Here is a 20,577-nt window from a genome sequence, read left to right on the forward strand (position 1 = left end):
CTTACCGCCCCAATAGGTCCACAGACAACGCAATCACACTGCACACTGCCCTAAGTCATCTGGACAGGAGGAATACCTATGTAAGAATCTGTTCATCGATTACAGCTCAGCATTTAACACCATAGTACCCTCCAAACTCGTCATTAAGCTAGAGATCCTGGGTCTCGACGCCGCCCTGTGCAACTGGGTCCTGGACTTTCTGACAGGCCGCCCCTAGGTGGTGAGTGTAGGAAACAACATTGCCACCCCGATCCTCAACACTGGGGCCCAACAAAGGTGCGTTCTCAGCTCTCTCCTGTACTCCCTGTTCACCCATGACTGCGTGGCCATGCACGCCTCCAACTCAATCAACAAGTTTGCAAACAACACTACAGTGGTAGGCTTGATTACCAACAACAACGAGACGGCCTACAGGAACGAGGTGAGGGCCCTCGGAGTGTTGTGTCAGGAAAATAACCTCACACTCAACGTCAACAAAACAAAGGAGATGATCGTGGACTTCAGGAAACAGCAGAGGGAGCACCCCCCTATCCACATCGATGGGACAGTAGTGGAGAAGGTGGAAAGTTGTAAGTTCCTCTGCGTCCACATCACGGACAAACTAAAATGGTCCACCCACACAGAAGAAATTTGGCTTGTCACCAAAAACACTCAAACTTTTACAGATTTACAATCGAGAGCATCCTGTCGGGCTGTATGATCACCTGGTACGGCAACTGCTCCGCCCACAACCATAAGGCTCTCCAGAGGGTAGTGAGGTCTGCACAATGCATCACCAGGTGCAAACTACCTGCCCTCCAGGACACCTACACCACCCGATGTCACAGGAAGGCCAAAAAGATCATCAAGGACAACAACCACCCGAGCCACTGCTTGATCACCCCACTATCATCCAGAAGGCGAAGTCAGTACAGGTGCATCAAATCTGGGACCGAGAGACTGAAAAACAGCTTCTATCTCAAGGCCATCAGACTGCTAAACAGCCATCACTAACATTAAGTGGCTGCTGCCAACATACTGATTCAAATCTCTAGCCACAATAATAATAAAAAATTGGATATAATAAATGTATCATTAGTCACTTTAAACAATGCAACTTTATATAATGTTTACATACCCTACATTACTCATCTCATATGTATATACTGTGTTCTATACCATCTACTGCATCTTGCCTATGCCGTTCGGCCATCGCTCATCCATATATTTATATGTACATATTCTTATTAATTCCTTTACACTTGTGTGTGTATAAGGTAGTTGTTGTGAAATTGTTAGATTACTTGTTAGATATTACTGCACGGTCGAAACTAGAAGCACAAGCATTTCGCCACACTCGCATTAACATCTGCTAACCATGTGCATGTGACCAATACAATTTGATTTGATTTGCTGAAAAGTGAATTTGTCTCCCAGTGTCTGTTGGAAAACAGACAGAACCAGGTTTTCCTCTAGGAATTTGCCTGTGCTTAGCTATATTCTGTTTATTTTTTATCCTAAAAAAACTGCCTAGTTCTTGCCGGTGACAAGCATACCCATAACATGATGCAGCCACCACCATGCTTGAAAATATGAAGAGTGGTACTTAGCGAAGTGTTGTGTTGGATTTGACCCAAACTTTCTACTTTGTATTCAGGACATAAAGTTTATTTATTTTCCACATTTTTTGCAGTTGTACTTTAGCGCCTTACTGCAAACAGGATGCATATTTTGGAATATTTTTATTCTGTAAAGGTGTCCTTCTTTTCACTTTGTCAATTAGGTTAGTATTGTGGAGTAACTACAATGTTGTTGATCCATCCTCAGTTTTCTCCTATCACAACCATTAAACTCTGTAAGTGTTTTAAAATCACCATTGGCCTCATGATGAAATCCCTGAGCGGTTTCCTTCCTCTCCGGCAACTGAATTAGGAAGGACGCAGGTATCTTTGTAGTGAGTGGGTTATTGATACACCATCCGAAGTGTTATGAATAACTTCACCATGCTCAAAGGGACATTCAATAGGTGCCCTTTGCGAGGCATTTGAAAACTTCCATGGTCTTTGTGGTTGAATCTCTTTGAAATTCACTGCTCGACTGAGCGACCACAGATAATTGTATGTGTGGGGTACAGCGATGAGGTAGTCATTCAAAAATCATGTTAAACACTATTATTGCACACAGAGTGAGTCCATGCAACTTATTATGTGAACTTATTTGGGCTTGACATAACAAAGGGGTTGAATACTTACAGACTCAAGACATTTCAGCTTTTCCTTTTTAATTAATATGTACAAAAAATTCTAAAAACCCAATACTGCTTTGACATTAGGCATATTGCCGGTGACACAAAATCTCAAATTAAGCCATTTTAAATTCAGGCTGTAATACAACAAAATGTGTAAAAAGTCAAGGGGTGTGAATACTTTCTGAAGGCACTGTATTATTTGCAGTTGTCACTATGACAACGAACACACCCTGAAGCACCGAAAAGTCTGTGTTACTACATCATTAATAGGCCTACAGTGTTACTACATCATTAATAGGCCTACAGTGTTACTACATCATTAATAGGCCTACAGTGTTACTACATCATTAATAGGCCTACAGTGTGAAGTAGGATGCGTTGATTAGTTGATTGACAGGTGTACTGCAGAATGATAAACGGTCCGCTGGTGTGGATGCTCACCAATGTTTATAGTTACGTATAATTTATGGTTAATGTTATAGTTATCCTCCTTGGTGTGGCTTTACGACATAGCATTCATTGATGAAATCTTTGAAATCAAAGCAAAAAGACATCAAAGGAACACTAGGTATACTTCAAATGGGACAGGCTAATGAAAAAATGAAAATATAAACAACGCCACCTCATACAAACTTAAATTGGGTGCTGGATCCTCATATATAATCCAAAGAACAGAAATAAGACAGCACTACGGTAAATAAACTGAAATTGACATTTTTATTGCTGCACGAACGTTTGGGGATAGGAGCCTTTCTTCAGCTTGCAAGGCAATGGCAGTCAATGTCACGGCAACAAGACCTCACAGGTGGGCATCATTATAAATTCCCAGTCAGTACTGGCCCAATCAAGAGATCGCAGCAGAAAAAGCTGCGGGGGAAAAGTGAACATCAAAATTTAAAGACAGACACACAATACAAATAAATTATGATGTCATTACCTAAATGTTTGGCCTATTTAGAACCTACTACAAACAAAAAATAAATAAAAAATGCCCAAGCGGTCTATCCAATATGTCTCTGGAGAAGTAATTTATCCCTCTCATTTATGTATATTTTTTATCATGGTTGTGAATGGGTGCTCTTATGCTCACATATCCTTGTCTTAAGTTCCCGTTTGGTCTTACCCACATAATACAAGTTACAGGAACACTTAAGGAGATATACAACAGATTTTGTGATGCATGTTATTGTAGCACAAAACGTGATCCTCTTACCTGAATGGGGACAGATAAGAGAGTACCCTTTGATCATGGCATAACAGTGGACATAGTTGTGACATGGGAAATTACCATGATCGGGGAGGATTCAAACGCTTTAACAAATCTGGGGTCGCTATGTAATATGTGCTAATGTCTATTAACCTCTTCCTCGATCAACCTTGAAATAGGACTGTAGGTGGACACCAAAGTTGCAGAGGTGGGAGAGGGATTCCTTTAACGTGTTTGCAATAATGCATTCCACTCCATTTGTCTTACTCTCTTAAGGCAATTGTCCAATAATTCTTCTTTATACCCTCTTGTTTTGAATCGTTCACATAAATCTTTGGCATGCACCTCAAATGATAAATCAGAGTCACAAATGCGCCTAGTGCAAAGGAGTTGGCTATATGGTCAACTACAGGCTGATCAAATCCACAAGTTTTCAATAGAGGAATAATGGAGTTAAATAGGCCTAGGGCATTAGTGGCTATGACAAAATACTAGATAGAGACGAGAATAACTAAAACAACACTTGGATATAGGACAAAAAAACGAAACCCGAGGCCGAGCGTCACCTTTGCCAGTGGCAGAACAGAGACATGAACCAGTTGCCTGCCTGTAAATAAGTCACACCACAGAGAATCCCCAGCTAGAACTCTGCCTACCACTTCCTTATTTTGTTTGTTAGATTCCAAGCCATTAATCTTTCATGAGGAGATTATAGCGGGACCCTGGCTTCCCTAAGGGTACCTGGTAGGAGGCTGGCAATATCACTCGCTCTCTCACTCACTGCATTATTCATATGGTACTGTAGTCCTCAGATGTTGCTTACAGAATGAATGAATCCTAAACCGTACGTGAGCTAATTGGAGCTGCACGGATGTTAAAACAATCCCATAAACCTGCCTGCTAATGCTGCATGTTTAAACATGTAGATGACATTATAGAAAAAGTTGTCTATACTGATTTTCTCTGTACATAAAAACCAAAAAATGCATTGTTTACAACATCAATAAGCTTGCATATCAAGGATAGAAAGAATCAGGAATACTGTACACAAGCATTGGTTAGACTACATATTCATACATGCACGTAGACACATCAGGGCTGGGTTCAATTCCATTTCAATTCAACATTAACTAATTGAAAATAATTGGAATTTTAGTCTATTTCCTGAATTGACTGGAATTGAAATGTACTATCATTGTACCGTTTACACCATCTGTATCCTCTGCATGTGACAAATAAACTTTTATCCAATGTAAAAAACACAATTTCAAACTTTGCTACATAAGACCGAATCAAGGTGGTCGGTCACATATTAGCATTTTTCTAGCATAATGTTCAAAACATCTATAAGTGACTTTGTTGATCTTCAAAATCAATTTTAGATACTTTTGGATGTTTTGGACATGATGCACAAAAAATGCTAATATCGGTCCCATAGACTTCTTACAGGGTAAGGAAACCAATGTGTCATCTTGTGATTTGGGTGAACTATCCCTAAGCCTCCTTGATGTCTGCTGGTAATGAAGGAAGAGAGCTGTCTTTTTTGGAATTCCGTTATTGAAGGTTTTTATCTTAATGTCAGTCAAGTAAACAGTGTGCATTTTCATACAGGGTTTCGGGAACCAAAATCTTCTATTAGATGGATTTCTATCAGTCCAGATCCCTTTATAGTGTTTTAATATGATAGTAAATCATTTAGTCCAGGGGCATTGCACGTACACAGCTTTAACTGTAACTTCTGCTGACAACTAGGGCCACTACGTTTCATATTCATATGTAAATGCCATGCCTATGATGAGTGACAGTGATACTGATCGCTCCAGATGAGACATGATGACTAAATGTCACATCACTTCTCTGAATCCATCTCCCTGGCTCTGTGGCATCTAACTGTCTTACTCACGTGGAGCTGAGTGATGTTGACAGGACACCGTTCCCACTTCTCGTTCTCCAGAAACATCCGCAACTCCTCCAGGCGTGTCCTGGGCGGACAGAGAGAAAGAGAGGGATGAAGAGAAAACAAAGAACAAAAGAAAGAAAGATGAAAAACAAAGACTAGAAAGAGACAAAAAGAAGAGCGAAGTAGTCAGCGTTTGCCGATTAACGACCCATTGCCATTTACTTTCTAGCACAAGGGCTCCTGTTCCAGATGAAATGCATGGACTCAAACAGAGCAGGGAAATGCCACGGTGGGCACGGAGGGCAGTTTGTAGAGGGTGAAAGGGCAGTCAATACTCTGCTGTGATCATCGAGGCACCAGACACACCCCACAACCTCCCCCCGCTTGTGAGACCCCCCCACCTGACGCCTCTCTCTTGGGGGTCAATAACAATTCATCCAAACGAAATGTCAGTGTAAACATCAAACATTACAGAGTCCTGGTCCCACAGCTTACAGGTGTTCGAATACATGGATCAACATATCTAACAACACCGACCAGTTACAGGGATTATTACGAGGTGTTATGTTAGAAAAACAGTGTGCCAGATAAGTTAGTCATGTAACACCTTTTTTATTCAGAATAAGAGACTTGGTATTCAAGCACACACAGTGGACGGGGAGTGCCGTCAGTGCACAAGACATACCAGATATCTAGAAGCATCTCTTGAATCATTGTAAGTTATTAGGGGACAGAAAAAGTAGCTACAATGTCATATCCCCCACTAAGCCCGGGGGGTCAATATACAGTACCAGTCAAAAGTTTGGACACAACTACTCATTCAAGGGTTTTTATTTATTTTAACTATTTTATACATTGTAGAATAATAGTGAAGACATCAAAACTATGAAATAACACATATGGAATCATGTAGTAACCAAAAAACACTAATGTACTTGTCCACTTGCTCAGTTGTGCACCGGGGCCTCCCACTCCTCTTTTTATTCTGGCCAGTTTGCTCTGTTATGTTCTGTGAGTAGTACACAGCATTGTACGAGATCTTCAGTTTCTTGGCAATTTCTCGCATGGAATAGCCTTCATTTCTCATTACAAGAATAGACTGACGAGTTTCAGAAGAAAGATCTTTGTTTCTGGCCATTTTGAGCCTGCATTCGAACCCACAAATGCTGATGCTCCAGATACTCAACTAGTCTAAAGAAGAACAGTTTTATTGCTTCTTTAATCAGACAACAGTTTTCAGCTGTGCTAACATAATTGCAAAATAGTTTTCTAATGATTAATTAGCCTTCTAAAATGATAAACTTGGATTAGCTAACACAACATGCCATTGGAACACAGGAGTGATGGTTGCTGATAATGGGCCTCTGTTACGCCTATGTAGATATTCCATTAAAAATCAGCCGTTTCTAGCTAAAATAGTCATTTACAACATTGACAATGTCTACACTGTACTTCTGATCAATTTGATGTTATTTTATTGCTTTATTGCTTTTCTTTCAAAAACAAAGACATTTCTAAGTGACCCCAAACACCATATATATATATATATATATATGTATGTATATATGTTGGGGAGAAAAATAATTATGTAATGAGACTGGTGTTCAAACAGGGAAACATTCATATAACTTTGGCAAACATTTATATAACTTTGGCAAACATTCGCTAGCTAGGGGCGAGGTGCCTCACCTGTGATAGTTCTTGAAGTAGTTGACACTTTGACGTTTAATGGACTCCTGTAGCAACTCGGACTTACTGCCACAGAATCCTCCCCCAATTGCATCAGCCTGAGAGGGGGAGGGGGAGAGGGAAAGAAAGAAAGAGATAGAGGGGGGGTAGAAAGGGAGAGAAAGAGAGAGGGGGGGTAGAGAGGGAGAGAAAGAGTTAGAGGGGGAAGAGAGGGAGAGAAAGAGAGAGGGGGGAAGAGAGGGAGAAAAATAGGTAGAGTGGGAAAGAGAGAAATGAGAAGCAATGCAAAATTAGATGGAAAGAACACAAAAGCGAGGAGGGGAAAGGAAAAGCATCTGCCAGCAGCTTCTGAATAGTTCAATGAACCCCATAGAGTTACTTCACAGCCATGTGGCCCCGAGACCGATCCCCGAGGAACCCCTATTCTCTCTCCCCACTGGCCCGTAAGGACACAGCCGACCCAGAAACCCGATTCTTTAATTGACAAGCTTGTAAAGAGCCAAACTACAACTTTGTTCTGTTGGCGGAACAAGCAGATGAATTTTTGCCCACGTAACTCCCTCTCCGCTCTGGTTGTGGTTCTTTTAAAACAAGGGGTTTCACATGGACTAGGGGGCAAGGCGGAAGGTTTAGGCTTTCGGTCCACCTCGTTCAAACCAATCATTGCTAATGAGGATGTGGTCCTAGAAATAGAATTACTAGAATGGGGATCCCCATTCAAGTCAATGTTCCATGATGGGTGGGCCGGCGTTCATATTGAGTGTACCCAATTCTATTTCATTCTATGTCTATATACTTGCTGATAACATCCAGGACCACAATGAAGTCATCGTATTTGAAGTTGGACATGTCTGTCCCAAGCAGATAAGCTTTCACTTTCAGCTGGACTTGCTGAAGGGAGAAGGGGAGCAGAATACTTGTTAGAGAGAGATATGGGAAGAGGGAGAGAGAGACGAGAGAGAGAGTGGAAAGAGTGAGACGAGAGATGAATGGAAAAGAGCGAGAGAGATGACAGATGAATGGAAAAGAGAGAAAGAGAGGAGAGATGAGAGAGGGTAGAAATGAAAGAAAGCTTGTGTTCAGACCTGCCAGATTCGAGTGAGGCCATGTTCCAGCTTCTTCTTCACATAGCTGTGGTCAACAACCGCCTCTGCAGTGTCTGCGGCACCCGTCTCATCTGGGGACACAAATCACACACTGATTCATAAATACATCACACTTTAGTACCAGGCCTTATTCTGTCATCTGTTGTTGTGTTATTAATAGTGACTCATGATGTCAGTTGCTCGTTCAGATGTATCTGAAACTGACACTGGAACAGATTGGATTGGATTCACAGATGGCAAATTAGAATGTAATTGATATACAAAAATAGGGGCAAATGAAAATATGGTGTCCTTGCAATAGGAGAGTTGAAAACAGAAATGGCATGAAACTAGAAACGAGTGTTTCAACCTCCATCTTAATAGTACCAGTGATACCTCTGCTTTACAACCTCCATCTTAATAGTACCAGTGATACCTCTGCTTTACAACCTCCATCTTAATAGTACCAGTGATACCTCTGCTTTACAACCTCCATCTTAATAGTACCAGTGATACCTCTGCTTTACAACCTCCATCTTAATAGTACCAGTGATACCTCTGCTTTACAACCTCCATCTTAATAGTACCAGTGATACCTCTGCTTTACAACCTCCATCTTAATAGTACCAGTGATACCTCTGCTTTACAACCTCCATCTTAATAGTACCAGTGATACCTCTGCTTTACAACCTCCATCTTAATAGTACCAGTGATACCTCTGCTTTACAACCCACATCTTAATAGTACCAGTGATACCTCTGCTTTACAACCTCCATCTTAATAGTACCAGTGATACCTCTGCTTTACAACCTCCATCTTAATAGTACCAGTGATACCTCTGCTTTACAACCTCCATCTTAATAGTACCAGTGATACCTCTGCTTTACAACCTCCATCTTAATAGTACCAGTGATACCTCTGCTTTACAACCTCCATCTTAATAGTACCAGTGATACCTCTGCTTTACAACCTCCATCTTAATAGTACCAGTGTTACCTCTGCTTTCAACCTCCATCTTAATAGTACCAGTGATACCTCTGCTTTACAACCTCCATCTTAATAGTACCAGTGATACCTCTGCTTTACAATCTCCATCTTAATAGTACCAGTGTTACCTCTGCTTTACAACCCCCATCTTAATAGTACCAGTGATACCTCTGCTTTACAACCTCCATCTTAATAGTACCAGTGATACCTCTGCTTTACAATCTCCATCTTAATAGTACCAGTGTTACCTCTGCTTTACAACCCCCATCTTAATAGTACCAGTGATACCTCTGCTTTACAACCCCCATCTTAATAACATAAACATATTCCACCCCCATCTTCGTAGCAGTAACAGTGTCATCTTTGCTTTCCCAACCCGTCATACTAACAGGAATTTTCCAACCCCATGCAAACAGTAAAGTTGGCATTCATCCACATTAGCCATCATGCTACTGATGATGAGCCCCACGGCCATACCCTCCTCATTAGCCTCAGTGTTTCCTCTGTAGATGACAGGAACAGAACAGCGGGAGAAAGACATACGTTACAGCCATTGTCATATTCAGGCTTTGACACTAAAGAGGTCACAATGCCTTTCTCTGCCAGCCCAGGCAGCCTTCCCCAGGCATCCGTCCCCAGAGAGAAGAAGGGAAGGACAGAGGAAGAGGGAAACTGCCTTAGATCTGAAGACTTGTTGTATATGAGGGAATGTTGCCTATCCTCTGCAGTCAAGGCTGTGAGTAAGTGGCTGACTGCGTGTAGTAAGTGGCTGACTCTGTATTTTGTCTCTCTGCATAGACCCCAATATGCAAACAAAAACCATGTAACAAATTGCTGCAATGCATTTGACAAGACTCCATTGACGTAACACAATTCTTCTCGATGAAGCCTGGGTGAATCTCCCTCACTACATTTCGTCATTCCCTCCACATGAAATTACATACAAAAGACTACAACACATCAACTTTTCTGAGGCACCACAAGAAGCCACACAGTTAGGAAACTCTGGATGATTCAACTGTTGAGACACCACACGGTGAGGAAACTAGATGAATCAACTGTTCTGAGACACCACAAGAAGCCACACAGTTAGGAAACTCTGGATGACAGCGGGGCTGAGATTCACAATGTGTTTGTGACGAAGAGGTCAGGCTCAGGACTGTCGCTCTGCATCTCCTAACTATCCCTTACATAGACAGAGAAGGAACACCGTTTGATTATTTTACATAACGCGTTGAGGGCGGCCTCCCGTTTGCATCCAAACAGTCCCTGTCATTAGTCAACCCTGTGTCTGCTAAGGCAAGGGATTTCATCTAAGCTTTGTCTCAAATGGCACCCTATTCCCTGTGGGACCCGGTCAAAAGTAGTGCACTATATAGGGAATAGGGTGCCATTTGGGATGTAGCCTTGGTGTTTACAGAACAGAACAAGAGGATGCCATTTATTAAGCATGTTTTACAGAAAGGAGATATGTTGAGATTAAAGAACAACTTCTTCCATTGATGTGTGATATGGTGTGTATTGATGTGTGTGTGTGTCTGATATGGTGTGTATTGATGCGTGTGTGTGTGTCTGATATGGTGTGTATTGATGTGTGTGTGTGTGTGTGATATGGTGTGTATTGATGTGTGTGTGTGATATGGTGTGTATTGATGTGTGTGTGTCTGATATGGTGTGTATTGATGTGTGTGTGTCTGATATGGTGTGTATTGATGTGTGTGTGTCTGATATGGTGTGTATTGATGTGTGTGTGTGTCTGATATGGTGTGTATTGATGTGTGTGTGTGTGTGTCTGATATGGTGTGTATTGATGTGTGTGTGTCTGATATGGTGTGTATTGATGTGTGTGTGTCTGATATGGTGTGTATTGATGTGTGTGTGTGATATGGTGTGTATTGATGTGTGTGTGTCTGATATGGTGTGTATTGATGCGTGTGTGTCTGATATGGTGTGTATTGATGTGTGTGTCTGATATGGTGTGTATTGATGTGTGTGTGTGTGATATGGTGTGTATTGATGTGTGTGTGTCTGATATGGTGTGTATTATTGGGAAAGGGGGATACCTAGTCAGTTGTACAACTGAATGTATTCAACTGAAATGTGTCTTCCGCATTTAACCCTCTGAATCAGAGAGGTACGGGGAGATGCCTTAATCGGCATCCACGTTATCGGCGCCCGGGGAACAGTGGGTTAACTGCCTTGCTCATGGACAGATTTTTACTTTGTCAGCTTGGGGATTCGATCCAGCAACCTTTCGGTTACTGGCCTAATGCTCCTACCCGCCAGGCTATCTGCCGCATCGGTGTGTGTGTTTGATATGGTATTCATGAGTGTGTACATTAGGCAGTGAAGGATGAAGGTGGTCTGTGCCTGGTAGGCTACAGTACATGCATCTCAAGAGGAAGCATAAAACATGGAGTATTTGGAGGATCAACATTGAATTCCACTGACGGAAAGTGGTTGAGCTTGAGATGACCTTGAACTTTGTGGGAGGTGTCTGAGAGAGGTCACTCCCAACCCCTACAGCTCGAAAGGGCAATTTCATCACAGAACCGCCGCAGTGGAAAATGCACCCAAACACAGCAAGCAACGACAAATGGAGAACAAAAAGACCTTGCTGGCAAGAAGTTAACTTCAGCCTGAGACAAGGTACCTCAAAAGGCTAAACTACGTATTTTGTACCAGCAGCACAAGGTTTGAAGACTCCACCACTACCATCCTTTGAGACCACTGACATTAACCTGGATCAAAAAGAGAAGAAAAACTAAAGGGTAATCTAGATGAAGACAGAGGATGGACAGGCTTTGTCTTTTGGAGTGACATCCCTACTTATTGAAATCCCTAGCTATAGAAAGTGGGAAATATTCAGGTATGTCATACGTATGCAATATAATCCAGGGATTATGAAACAGGGCATAAGAGGGGTTCATTCATACAGAAAAGGTGATAACTGCCAGTCGGTAAAGAAATCTCCCACGCCATCCCAGAATAGAACATCTGAGTTGTGCTAATTATGCTTCGAACAGCAGAAAATGGACTGAACGCCCCGGAAAATTGCCAAAGACTCCAGCCACCCGAGACATGGACTGTTCTCCATGCTCCCGTACGGCAGGTGGTACCGGCACATCAAGGCTCAGAACAACAGACTTCTAAACAGCTTCTATCCCCTGGTCATAAGACTGTTAAATGCCTAACAACTACTGCTCCCCCCCGCACCCCCTACTGCTAAAATGATTATTGATTAAATGTATTATTACCACTACGCTGCTGTTCATTGATTATTGATTGCAATTACCGTTAGTATCTATTTATTCTCTCCTGGTACTGGCCACTATTACTCCTGTTCACATGTGAAGTATACACTGAGTATACAAAACATTAGGAAGATCTGCTCTTTCCATGATATAGACCGACCAGGTGAATCCAGATGAAAGCCATGATCCCTTATTGATGTCTTAAATCCACTTCAATCAGTGTAGATGAAGGGGAGACAGGTTCAAATTCTTAAAGAGTTGCGTCAATCTAAGTTAGAGATATCAGTTTTTTGCATTGGATGCATCTCAACCCACTGTATCCGTCCATGTCGGCCTTCCGCATCTGCGGTGAAAGTTGACAGAGCTAGAGCAGTGTTTGTCAGACCACGATCAGTCTTTTCACGAAAACGTCTGTAGCGTCCGAACAGTTTGGCCTAGAAACTAACATGACTCCACTGTGGAAAGGGGAGACTCATGAACACGATGGCGTTCTCTGTTTTGCTTTGACCCCACAAGTGCTACAGGACTCCTCTGAATGTAACCCATACAAATAAATAAAGTATGGAGGTAGTTCTGTGCCAACAAAAATAAGGGGTTAAATGTGTCCCAAAAAAAACAAGAATATTTCCTGAGATTTCTTATATCTCCTAGATATAGGACAGACACTTCAAAACTGTATTCCTTATGAGTGGCGCAGCGGTCTAAGGCACTGCATCTCAGTGCAAGAGGCGTCATTACAGTCCCTGGTTCGAATACAGGCTGTATCACATCCGGCCATGATTGGGAGTCCCATAGGGCAGTGCACAATTGGCCCAGCGTCGTCCGGGTTTGGCCGGGGTAGGCCGTCATTGTAAATAAGAAATTGTTCTTAACCGACTTGCCGAGTTAAAGGTTAAATGTTTTTTTATTTTTTTATAAATGAATGTGTTATTCAATGCGTTTCTATGGGCTATAGTAGTTGGCCAAATTCAATATTTCCCCAAAAATATTTTATCCCTCCATATGTTAGCTTGGTAGTACACCCCTGTTCTGAGAGCAAAAGGCGTTCCCAATGTTTTGTACACTGTGTATATTACCACTAGTATATAACCATCAGTATTTATATACTCCTGCTACCAGTCACTTTCCAGCCCTGTTTACATGTATATCCACCTATCACACACACTCCACCATGCACACACCCACCCGTCACTGTTTATTATTGTTATTATTATTTATCCTGCTACCAGTCAATTTCTCCTATGAGTTATTATTTAGATATTGATTTATGCACTGTAGGGGTTAGAGCTTGCAAGTTAAGCATTTTACTGTACTTATGCATGTGACGATAAAACTTGAACTGAACCGAAACAGGGAGGGACTACCTGGACTTGTCCAATTAGAAGCACTCCTGTTGGTTTTCTGTTCTAATGCATTTTGTTATAGTGTGCTCTACTGAACACAACCCTGAAGTTGATTTCATCTTTACATCAGAACGATGACAGAGAACAGCACGACATCAGAGAACAGACAACCTACTAGAGAACAGTATGACATCACAGAGAGAACAGACAACCTACTGGAGAACAGTATGACATCACAGAGAGAACAGACAACCTACTGGAGAACAGTATGACATCACAGAGAGAACAGACAACCTACTGGAGAACAATATGACATCACAGACAGAACAGACAACCTACTGGAGAACAGTATGACATCACAGACAGAACAGACAACCTACTGGAGAACAGTATGACATCACAGAGAGAACCGACAACCTACTGGAGAACAGTATGACATCACAGACAGAACAGACAACCTACTGGAGAACAGTATGACATCACAGAGAGAACAGACAACCTACTGGAGAACAGTATGACATCACCGAGAGAACAGACAACCTACTGGAGAACAGTATGACATCACAGACAGAACAGACAACCTACTGGAGAACTCAGGTCAAATAAACGGAGGCCCATTTGTTGTTAGTTTCACCTTGTGAGGACTTGCACCTCCACTTTTTTCTTTGTGCAGACTGCAGCTTCATCCAGAGGACTTGGACTACTGTACTAATCTCTTTACAGGAACTGCAGTCAGAGGGTGGACGGAAGCTGATATTTGCACTGACCCAGATTATGACTGCAACTGGGGTGTTTAATTGAGAGACTCTTTATCTAAAACTCTCTGTTTAATCCCCTTTGTTAAGTGTTCTATCAATAGAACAAGTACTACTTCCATTGTTGAAATGAAATCCACATTGTCAACTCTATTCCTAGACCTATTGACCTTAGTACGATAAGCTATATATTTAGCTAACAAGGAACTGGATCTTTAGATCAACCCTATCCTCTACAAATCCTATTGACTGACTTAATGGATAACTATGCACCATCACCACTGCAGACATACTGACAGAATTTTGTCAGTTCCGGAAGCCTCATTAAACTCAGAGGCGATGGCGTTTGGATGGGAAACAAAGAAATGCTGCTTGGCAGTTGACAATGAGGGTTAATCAGTTCTCTCCATGATCTCAGCCAAATGATGCAGACGGGATGATAGATACCATCTTCCAAAATGCAGTCAAACCCATACTCAAACTTCCGCTTGTTCAAATCAGCCAAATGATGTTCAAGGCTGCAACAACATTTAAAAAAATATGCTGGAGAAAGTCATTTAACCAAGCTTAGAGCCTAACAAACATGTTGGAAAGTTTTAGAATTTGATCATAAATCTGACAAGGTCATGTGCTTGAGCAGGTGACCATTTCACCATCATCTTTCTTTATTTAAGAACACAAATGTTCATATTTCTCTCTCCTGATTGGATGGACTGTCATCAAGGCAAAGTGTGGCTACTTTGAGTATGTGGACACCTGCACGTTGAACATCTCATTCCAAAATTATGGGCATTAATATGGAGTTGGATCCCCCTTTGCTGCTATAACAGCCTCCACTCTTCTATGAAGGCATTCCACTAGATGTTGGAACATTGCTGCGGGGACTTGCTTCCATTCAGCCACAAGGGCATTAGTGAGGACGGGCACTGATGTTGGGCGATTAGGCCTGACTCGCAGTCGGTTGTTTGAATGTTTGCAGCTTCCTGGCAATGTATCGCTGTTAAAAAGGGTATTATAGAATGGCAAGCCAAATAGTTATTGTCACGAGGTGTTGACTACTCAGTTTACCAGAACTGTTTGGAATTTGTTTACACTTCAATCGATGGACCCATTATGTAAAGATCTCACCTTACCTGCTGGAGCGCGTATTTCACTGGTCATCCCCAAAGCCAACACCTCCTTTGGCCGCCTTTCCTTCCAGTTCTCTGCTGCCAGTGACTGGAACGAATTGCAAAAATCGCTGAAGCTGGAGACTTACATTTCCCTCACTAACTTTAAACATCAGCTAGCCCACCCAATCTACCTACCTCATCCCCATATTGTTTTTATTTACTTTGTTGCTCTTTTGCACACCAGTTTCACTACTTACACACCATCATCTGCTCATCATCATCTGCTCACCTATCACTCCAGTGTTATTAATCTGCTAAATTGTAATTACTTTGCTAAAATGGCCTATTTATTGCCATACCTCCTCATGCCATTTGCACACACTGTAAATATACTTTCTTTATTTCTATTGTGTTGACTGTATGCTTGTTTATTCCATGTAACTCTGTGTTGTTGTTTCTGTCACACTGCTTTGCTTTATCTTGGCCAGGTCGCAGTTGTAAATAAGAACTTGTTCTCAACTAGCCTACCTGGTTAAATAAAGGTGAAGAAAAAAAAAATAACCTGCACAACCAAGTGGAGCAGGGCTCTGTGCAGGCCAGTCAAGTTCTTCCACACCGATCTCGACAAACCATTTCTGTATGGACCTCGCTTTGTGCACGGGGGCATTGTCATGCTGAAAAAGGAAAGGGCCTTCCCCAAACTGTTGCTACAAAGTTGGAAGCACAGAATCGTCTAGAATGTCATTGTATTCGGTAGTGTTAAAATTTCCCTTCACTGGAAAAAAAGGGGTCTAGCCAGAACCATGAAAAACAGCCCCAGACCACTATTCCTCCTCCACCAAACTTTACAGTTGGCACTATGCATTGGGCTTGTGTGCGGCTGCTTGGTCATGGGAAACCCATTTCATGATGTTGCTTCCAGAGGCAGTTTGGAAGTCGGTAGTGAGTGTTGCAACCGAGGACACGCAATTTTTACAAGCTACCCGCTTCAGCACTCGGCGGTCCTGTTCTGTAAGCTTGTGTGGCCTACCACTTCGCAGCTGAGCCGCTGTTGCTCCTAGATGTTTCCACTTCACAATAACAGCACTTACAGTTGACCGGGGCAGCTCTAGCAGGGAAGAAATTTGACGAACTGGCTTGTTGGAAAGGTGGCATCCTATAACGTAAGGCCTTTCTACTGCCAATGTTTGTCTATGGCGATTGCATAGCTGTGTGCTCAATTTTATACACCTGTCAGCAACGGGTGTGGCTGAAATAGCCAAATTTGAAGGAGTGTCCACATACTTTAGGCCATGTAGTGCGTTTGTCACGTTGACTGGTCAGACATTTGTGTTCTAAATCTAAAATCCACCTGTTTTAAAATGACCACTACATCATCCGAGATACCGGAGTTTGATTACATGCCTGTTACTGAGCTTTTTCTACTTTGACCCCAAAGACAACGCTAGAGATAATACAATCTATAATTTGGGAAGTTAATTACCGTATAGATAGTCTCGCTTTCTCTGGAACAACAGTAGAGTTCTTTTGACATAAAACACCTGGAAAGCTAAGAATGACCCATCGGTGTATCCAAACCGTATCACAGAGAGGGAAACAACTTGCACCACGGTTGTCTGTCCTGACTGGGCTAAGAACGACTGCATGAGTCACTCCCTGAAAGAAAGAATGGAAAAAAAGAAAGAATGAAACAAAGCCCAGCCTAGGCCCACTGTTACATGACAGTATGACATAGAGGGGGATAGTGTTCATAAAATAGATTCTCTGGTACTTTTATATACTTGTTAGCCAGTAGTTCTGAAATAAGCACTACGTCGCATATGTGTACCACGTCATTGCGCTCTCTCTCTCTCACTCTGATGTGTGTGCATCTTGCTAGCTGTCACTCAAATGGCGAGGGGCTGAAGCTCATTGGCTAGAACTCGAATTGCTAGGGGGCTGGCTCACTTGGGGGAAAATGGAGGTAAAATGGCACAGCACAACTTCCAGAAAAACTGTCAAATCAAATCAAATTTTATTTGTCACATACACATGTTTAGCAGCTGTTATTGCAGGTGTTGCAAAATGCTTGTGTTTCTAGCTCCAATAGTGCAGTAATATCTAACAATTTCACAACAATACATACAAATCTAAAGTAAAGGAATGGAATTAAGAACATATAAATATTTGGATGAGCAATATCAGAGCGGTATAGACAAAGATACAGTGGAATAGGATAGAATACAGTGTATACATATGAGATGAGTAATGCAAAATATGTAAACATTATTAAAGTGACATTTTTAAAGCGGCCAGTTACTTCAAGTCTATGTATAAAGAGCAGCAGCCACTAATGTGCTAGTGATGGCTATTTAACAGTCTGATGGCCTTGAGATAGAAGCTGTTTTTCAGTCTCTCGGTCCCAGCTTTGATGCACCTGTACTGACCTCGCCTTCTGGATGATAGCAGGGTGAACAGGCAGTGGCTCGGGTGACTGTTGTCCTTGATGATCCTTTTGGCCTTCCTGTGACATCGTGTGGTGTAGGCGTCCTGGAGGGCAGGTAGTTTGCCCCTGGTGATGTGTTGGACAGACCACACCACCCTCTGGAGAGCCCTGCGGTTTTGGGCAGTGCAGTTGCCGTACCAAGAGGTGATATAGCCCGACAGGATGCTCTCAATTGTGCATCTGTAAAAATTTGTGAGGGTTTTAGGTGCCAAGCCAAATTTCTTAAGCCTCCTGAGGTTAAAGAGGCGCTGTTGCGCCTTCTTCATCATACTGTCTGTGTGGGTGGACCACTTCAGTTTGTCAGTGATGTGTACACCAAGGAATTTGAAGCTTTCCACCTTCTACACTGCGGTCGGTCAATGTGGATAGCGGGTGCTACCTCTGCTGTTTCCTGAAGTCTACGATCAACTCCTTTGTTTTGCTGACGTTGGGTGACAGATTATTTTACTGGCACCACACACCCAGGGCCCTCACCTCCTCCCTGTAGGCTGTCTCGTCATAGTTGGTAATCAGGCCTACTACTGTTGTGTCGTCTGCAAACTTGATGATTGAGGCGTGCGTGGCAAAGCAGTCATTGGTGAACAGGGAGTATAAGAGGGGGCTGAGCACGCATCCTTGTGGGGCCCCAGTGTTGAGTATCAGCGAAGTAGAGGTGTTGTTTCCTAACTTCACCACCTGTTACACAGGGCGGGGTTCAGACTCAGGGCCTAGAGCTTAATGATGAGCTTGGAGGGTACTATGGTGTTGAATGCTGAGCTTTAGTCAATGAACAGCATTCTTACGTTTCCTCTTGTCCAGATAGGATAGGGCAGTGTGCAGTGCCATGGCGATTGCATCGTCTATGGATCTATTGGGGTAGTAAGCAAATTGAAGAGGGTCTAGGGTGTCAGGTAAAGTAGAATTATATGATCATTGACTAGTCTCTAAAAGCCCTTCATGATAACAGAAGTGAGTGCTACGGGGCGATATTCATTTAGTTCAGTTACCTTTGCTTTCTTGGGTGCAGGAACAATGGTGGACATATTGAAGCATGTGGGGACAGCAGACTGGGATAGGGAGAGATTGAATATGTCCGTAAACACTCCAGCCAGCTGGTCTGCGCATGCTCTGAGGCCGCCTGGGCCGGCAGCCCTACAAAGGTTAATACGCTTAAATGTCTTACGTCGACCACGGAGAAGGAGAGCCCATAGTTCTTGGTAGCGGGCCGCATCGGTGGCACTGTGTTATCCTCAAAGCGGGTGAAGGTGTTTAGCTTGTCCGGAAGCAAGACTGTGTCCGCGACGTGTCTGGTTCTCCCTTTGTAGTCTGATGGTCTGTAGACCCTGCCACATACATCTCATGTCTGAGCCGTTGAATTGCGACTCCACTTTGTCTCTATACGGACGTTTTGCCTGTTTGATTGCCTTACGGAGTGAATAACTACACTGTTTGTATACTGCTATATTCCCAGTCACCTTGCCATGGTTAAATGCGATGGTTCGCGCTTTCAGTTTTGCACAAAATCTGCCATCTATCCACAGTTTCTGGTTAGGGTAGGTTTTAATAGTCACAGTACAACATCTCCTATACACTTCCTGATAAACTCAGTCACAGCGTCAGTGTATTCAGCTATGTTGTTCTCGGAGGCCACCCGGAACATATCCCAGTACCTGTGATCAAAACAATCTTGAAGCGTGCATTCCGATTGGTCAGACCAGCATTGAATAGTCCTTAGTGCGGGTACTTCCTGTTTGAATTTCTGCCTCTAGGAAAGGAGGAGCAAAAAGGATTGGTGATCAGATTTTCCGAAGGGAGGACGGGGGAGGGCCTTGTAGGCATCCTGGAAGTTGGAGTGGCAGTGGTCGAGTCTTTTAGCAGCGTGAGTTGTACAGTCAATGTGTTTGTAGAACTTCGGTAACGTTTTTCTCAAATTTGCTTTGTTAAAATCCCCAGATACAATAAATGCGGCCTCAGGATATGTGGTTTCCAGATTGCATAAAGTCCAGTGAAGTTCTTTGAAGGCCGTCGTGGTATCGGCTTGACGGAGAATATATACAGCTGTGACTATAACTGCAGAGAATTCTCTTGGGAGGTAATATGGTCGGCATTTGATTGTGAGGTATTCTAGGTCGAGTGAACAAAAGGACTTAAGTTCCTGTATGTTATCACAATCACACCATGAGTAGTTAATCATGAAACATACACCCTGCCCTTCTTCTTCCCAGAGAGATATTTATTCCTGTCTGCGACATGAACTGAGAACCCAACTGGCTGTACGGACTCAGACAGTATATCCCTAGAGAGCCATGTTTCCGTGAAACAGACTGTTACAATTCCTAATATCTCTTTGGAAGGAAATACTCCCTCTGAGCTCGTCAACTTTATTGTTCAGTGACTGAACATTAGCGAGTAATATACTCAGAAGCGGTGGGTGGTGTGCGCACCTCCTGAGTCGGACTAGAAGTCCACTCCGAGTACCTCTTTTCCACCAGTGGTGTTTTGGATCAGCCTCTGGAATCAGTTCAATTACCCTGGGGGGTACGAACAAAGGATC

The 20,577-nt window shown here is 42.7% G+C and overlaps 1 protein-coding gene across 2 annotated transcripts in view; it reads right to left on the reverse strand.

Annotated features, from left to right (window-relative positions):
• The window catches only part of LOC106588944 (syndetin), a 162,624-nt gene that overhangs the window by 13,995 nt on the left and 128,052 nt on the right, over positions 1-20,577 (reverse strand). For both annotated transcript variants that reach the window (XM_014178519.2, XM_014178518.2), the window contains exons 12-14: positions 8,109-8,200; positions 7,024-7,121; positions 5,338-5,416 (exon numbers count right to left, since the gene is read on the reverse strand). In XM_014178519.2, coding sequence (XP_014033994.1) covers positions 5,338-5,416; positions 7,024-7,121; positions 8,109-8,200 — 269 coding nt within the window. The remainder of the gene's footprint in view (positions 1-5,337; positions 5,417-7,023; positions 7,122-8,108; positions 8,201-20,577) is intronic.

The sequence above is a fragment of the Salmo salar genome, chromosome ssa27 (genome assembly GCF_905237065.1).
Source record: "Salmo salar chromosome ssa27, Ssal_v3.1, whole genome shotgun sequence".
NCBI lineage: Eukaryota > Metazoa > Chordata > Actinopteri > Salmoniformes > Salmonidae > Salmo > Salmo salar.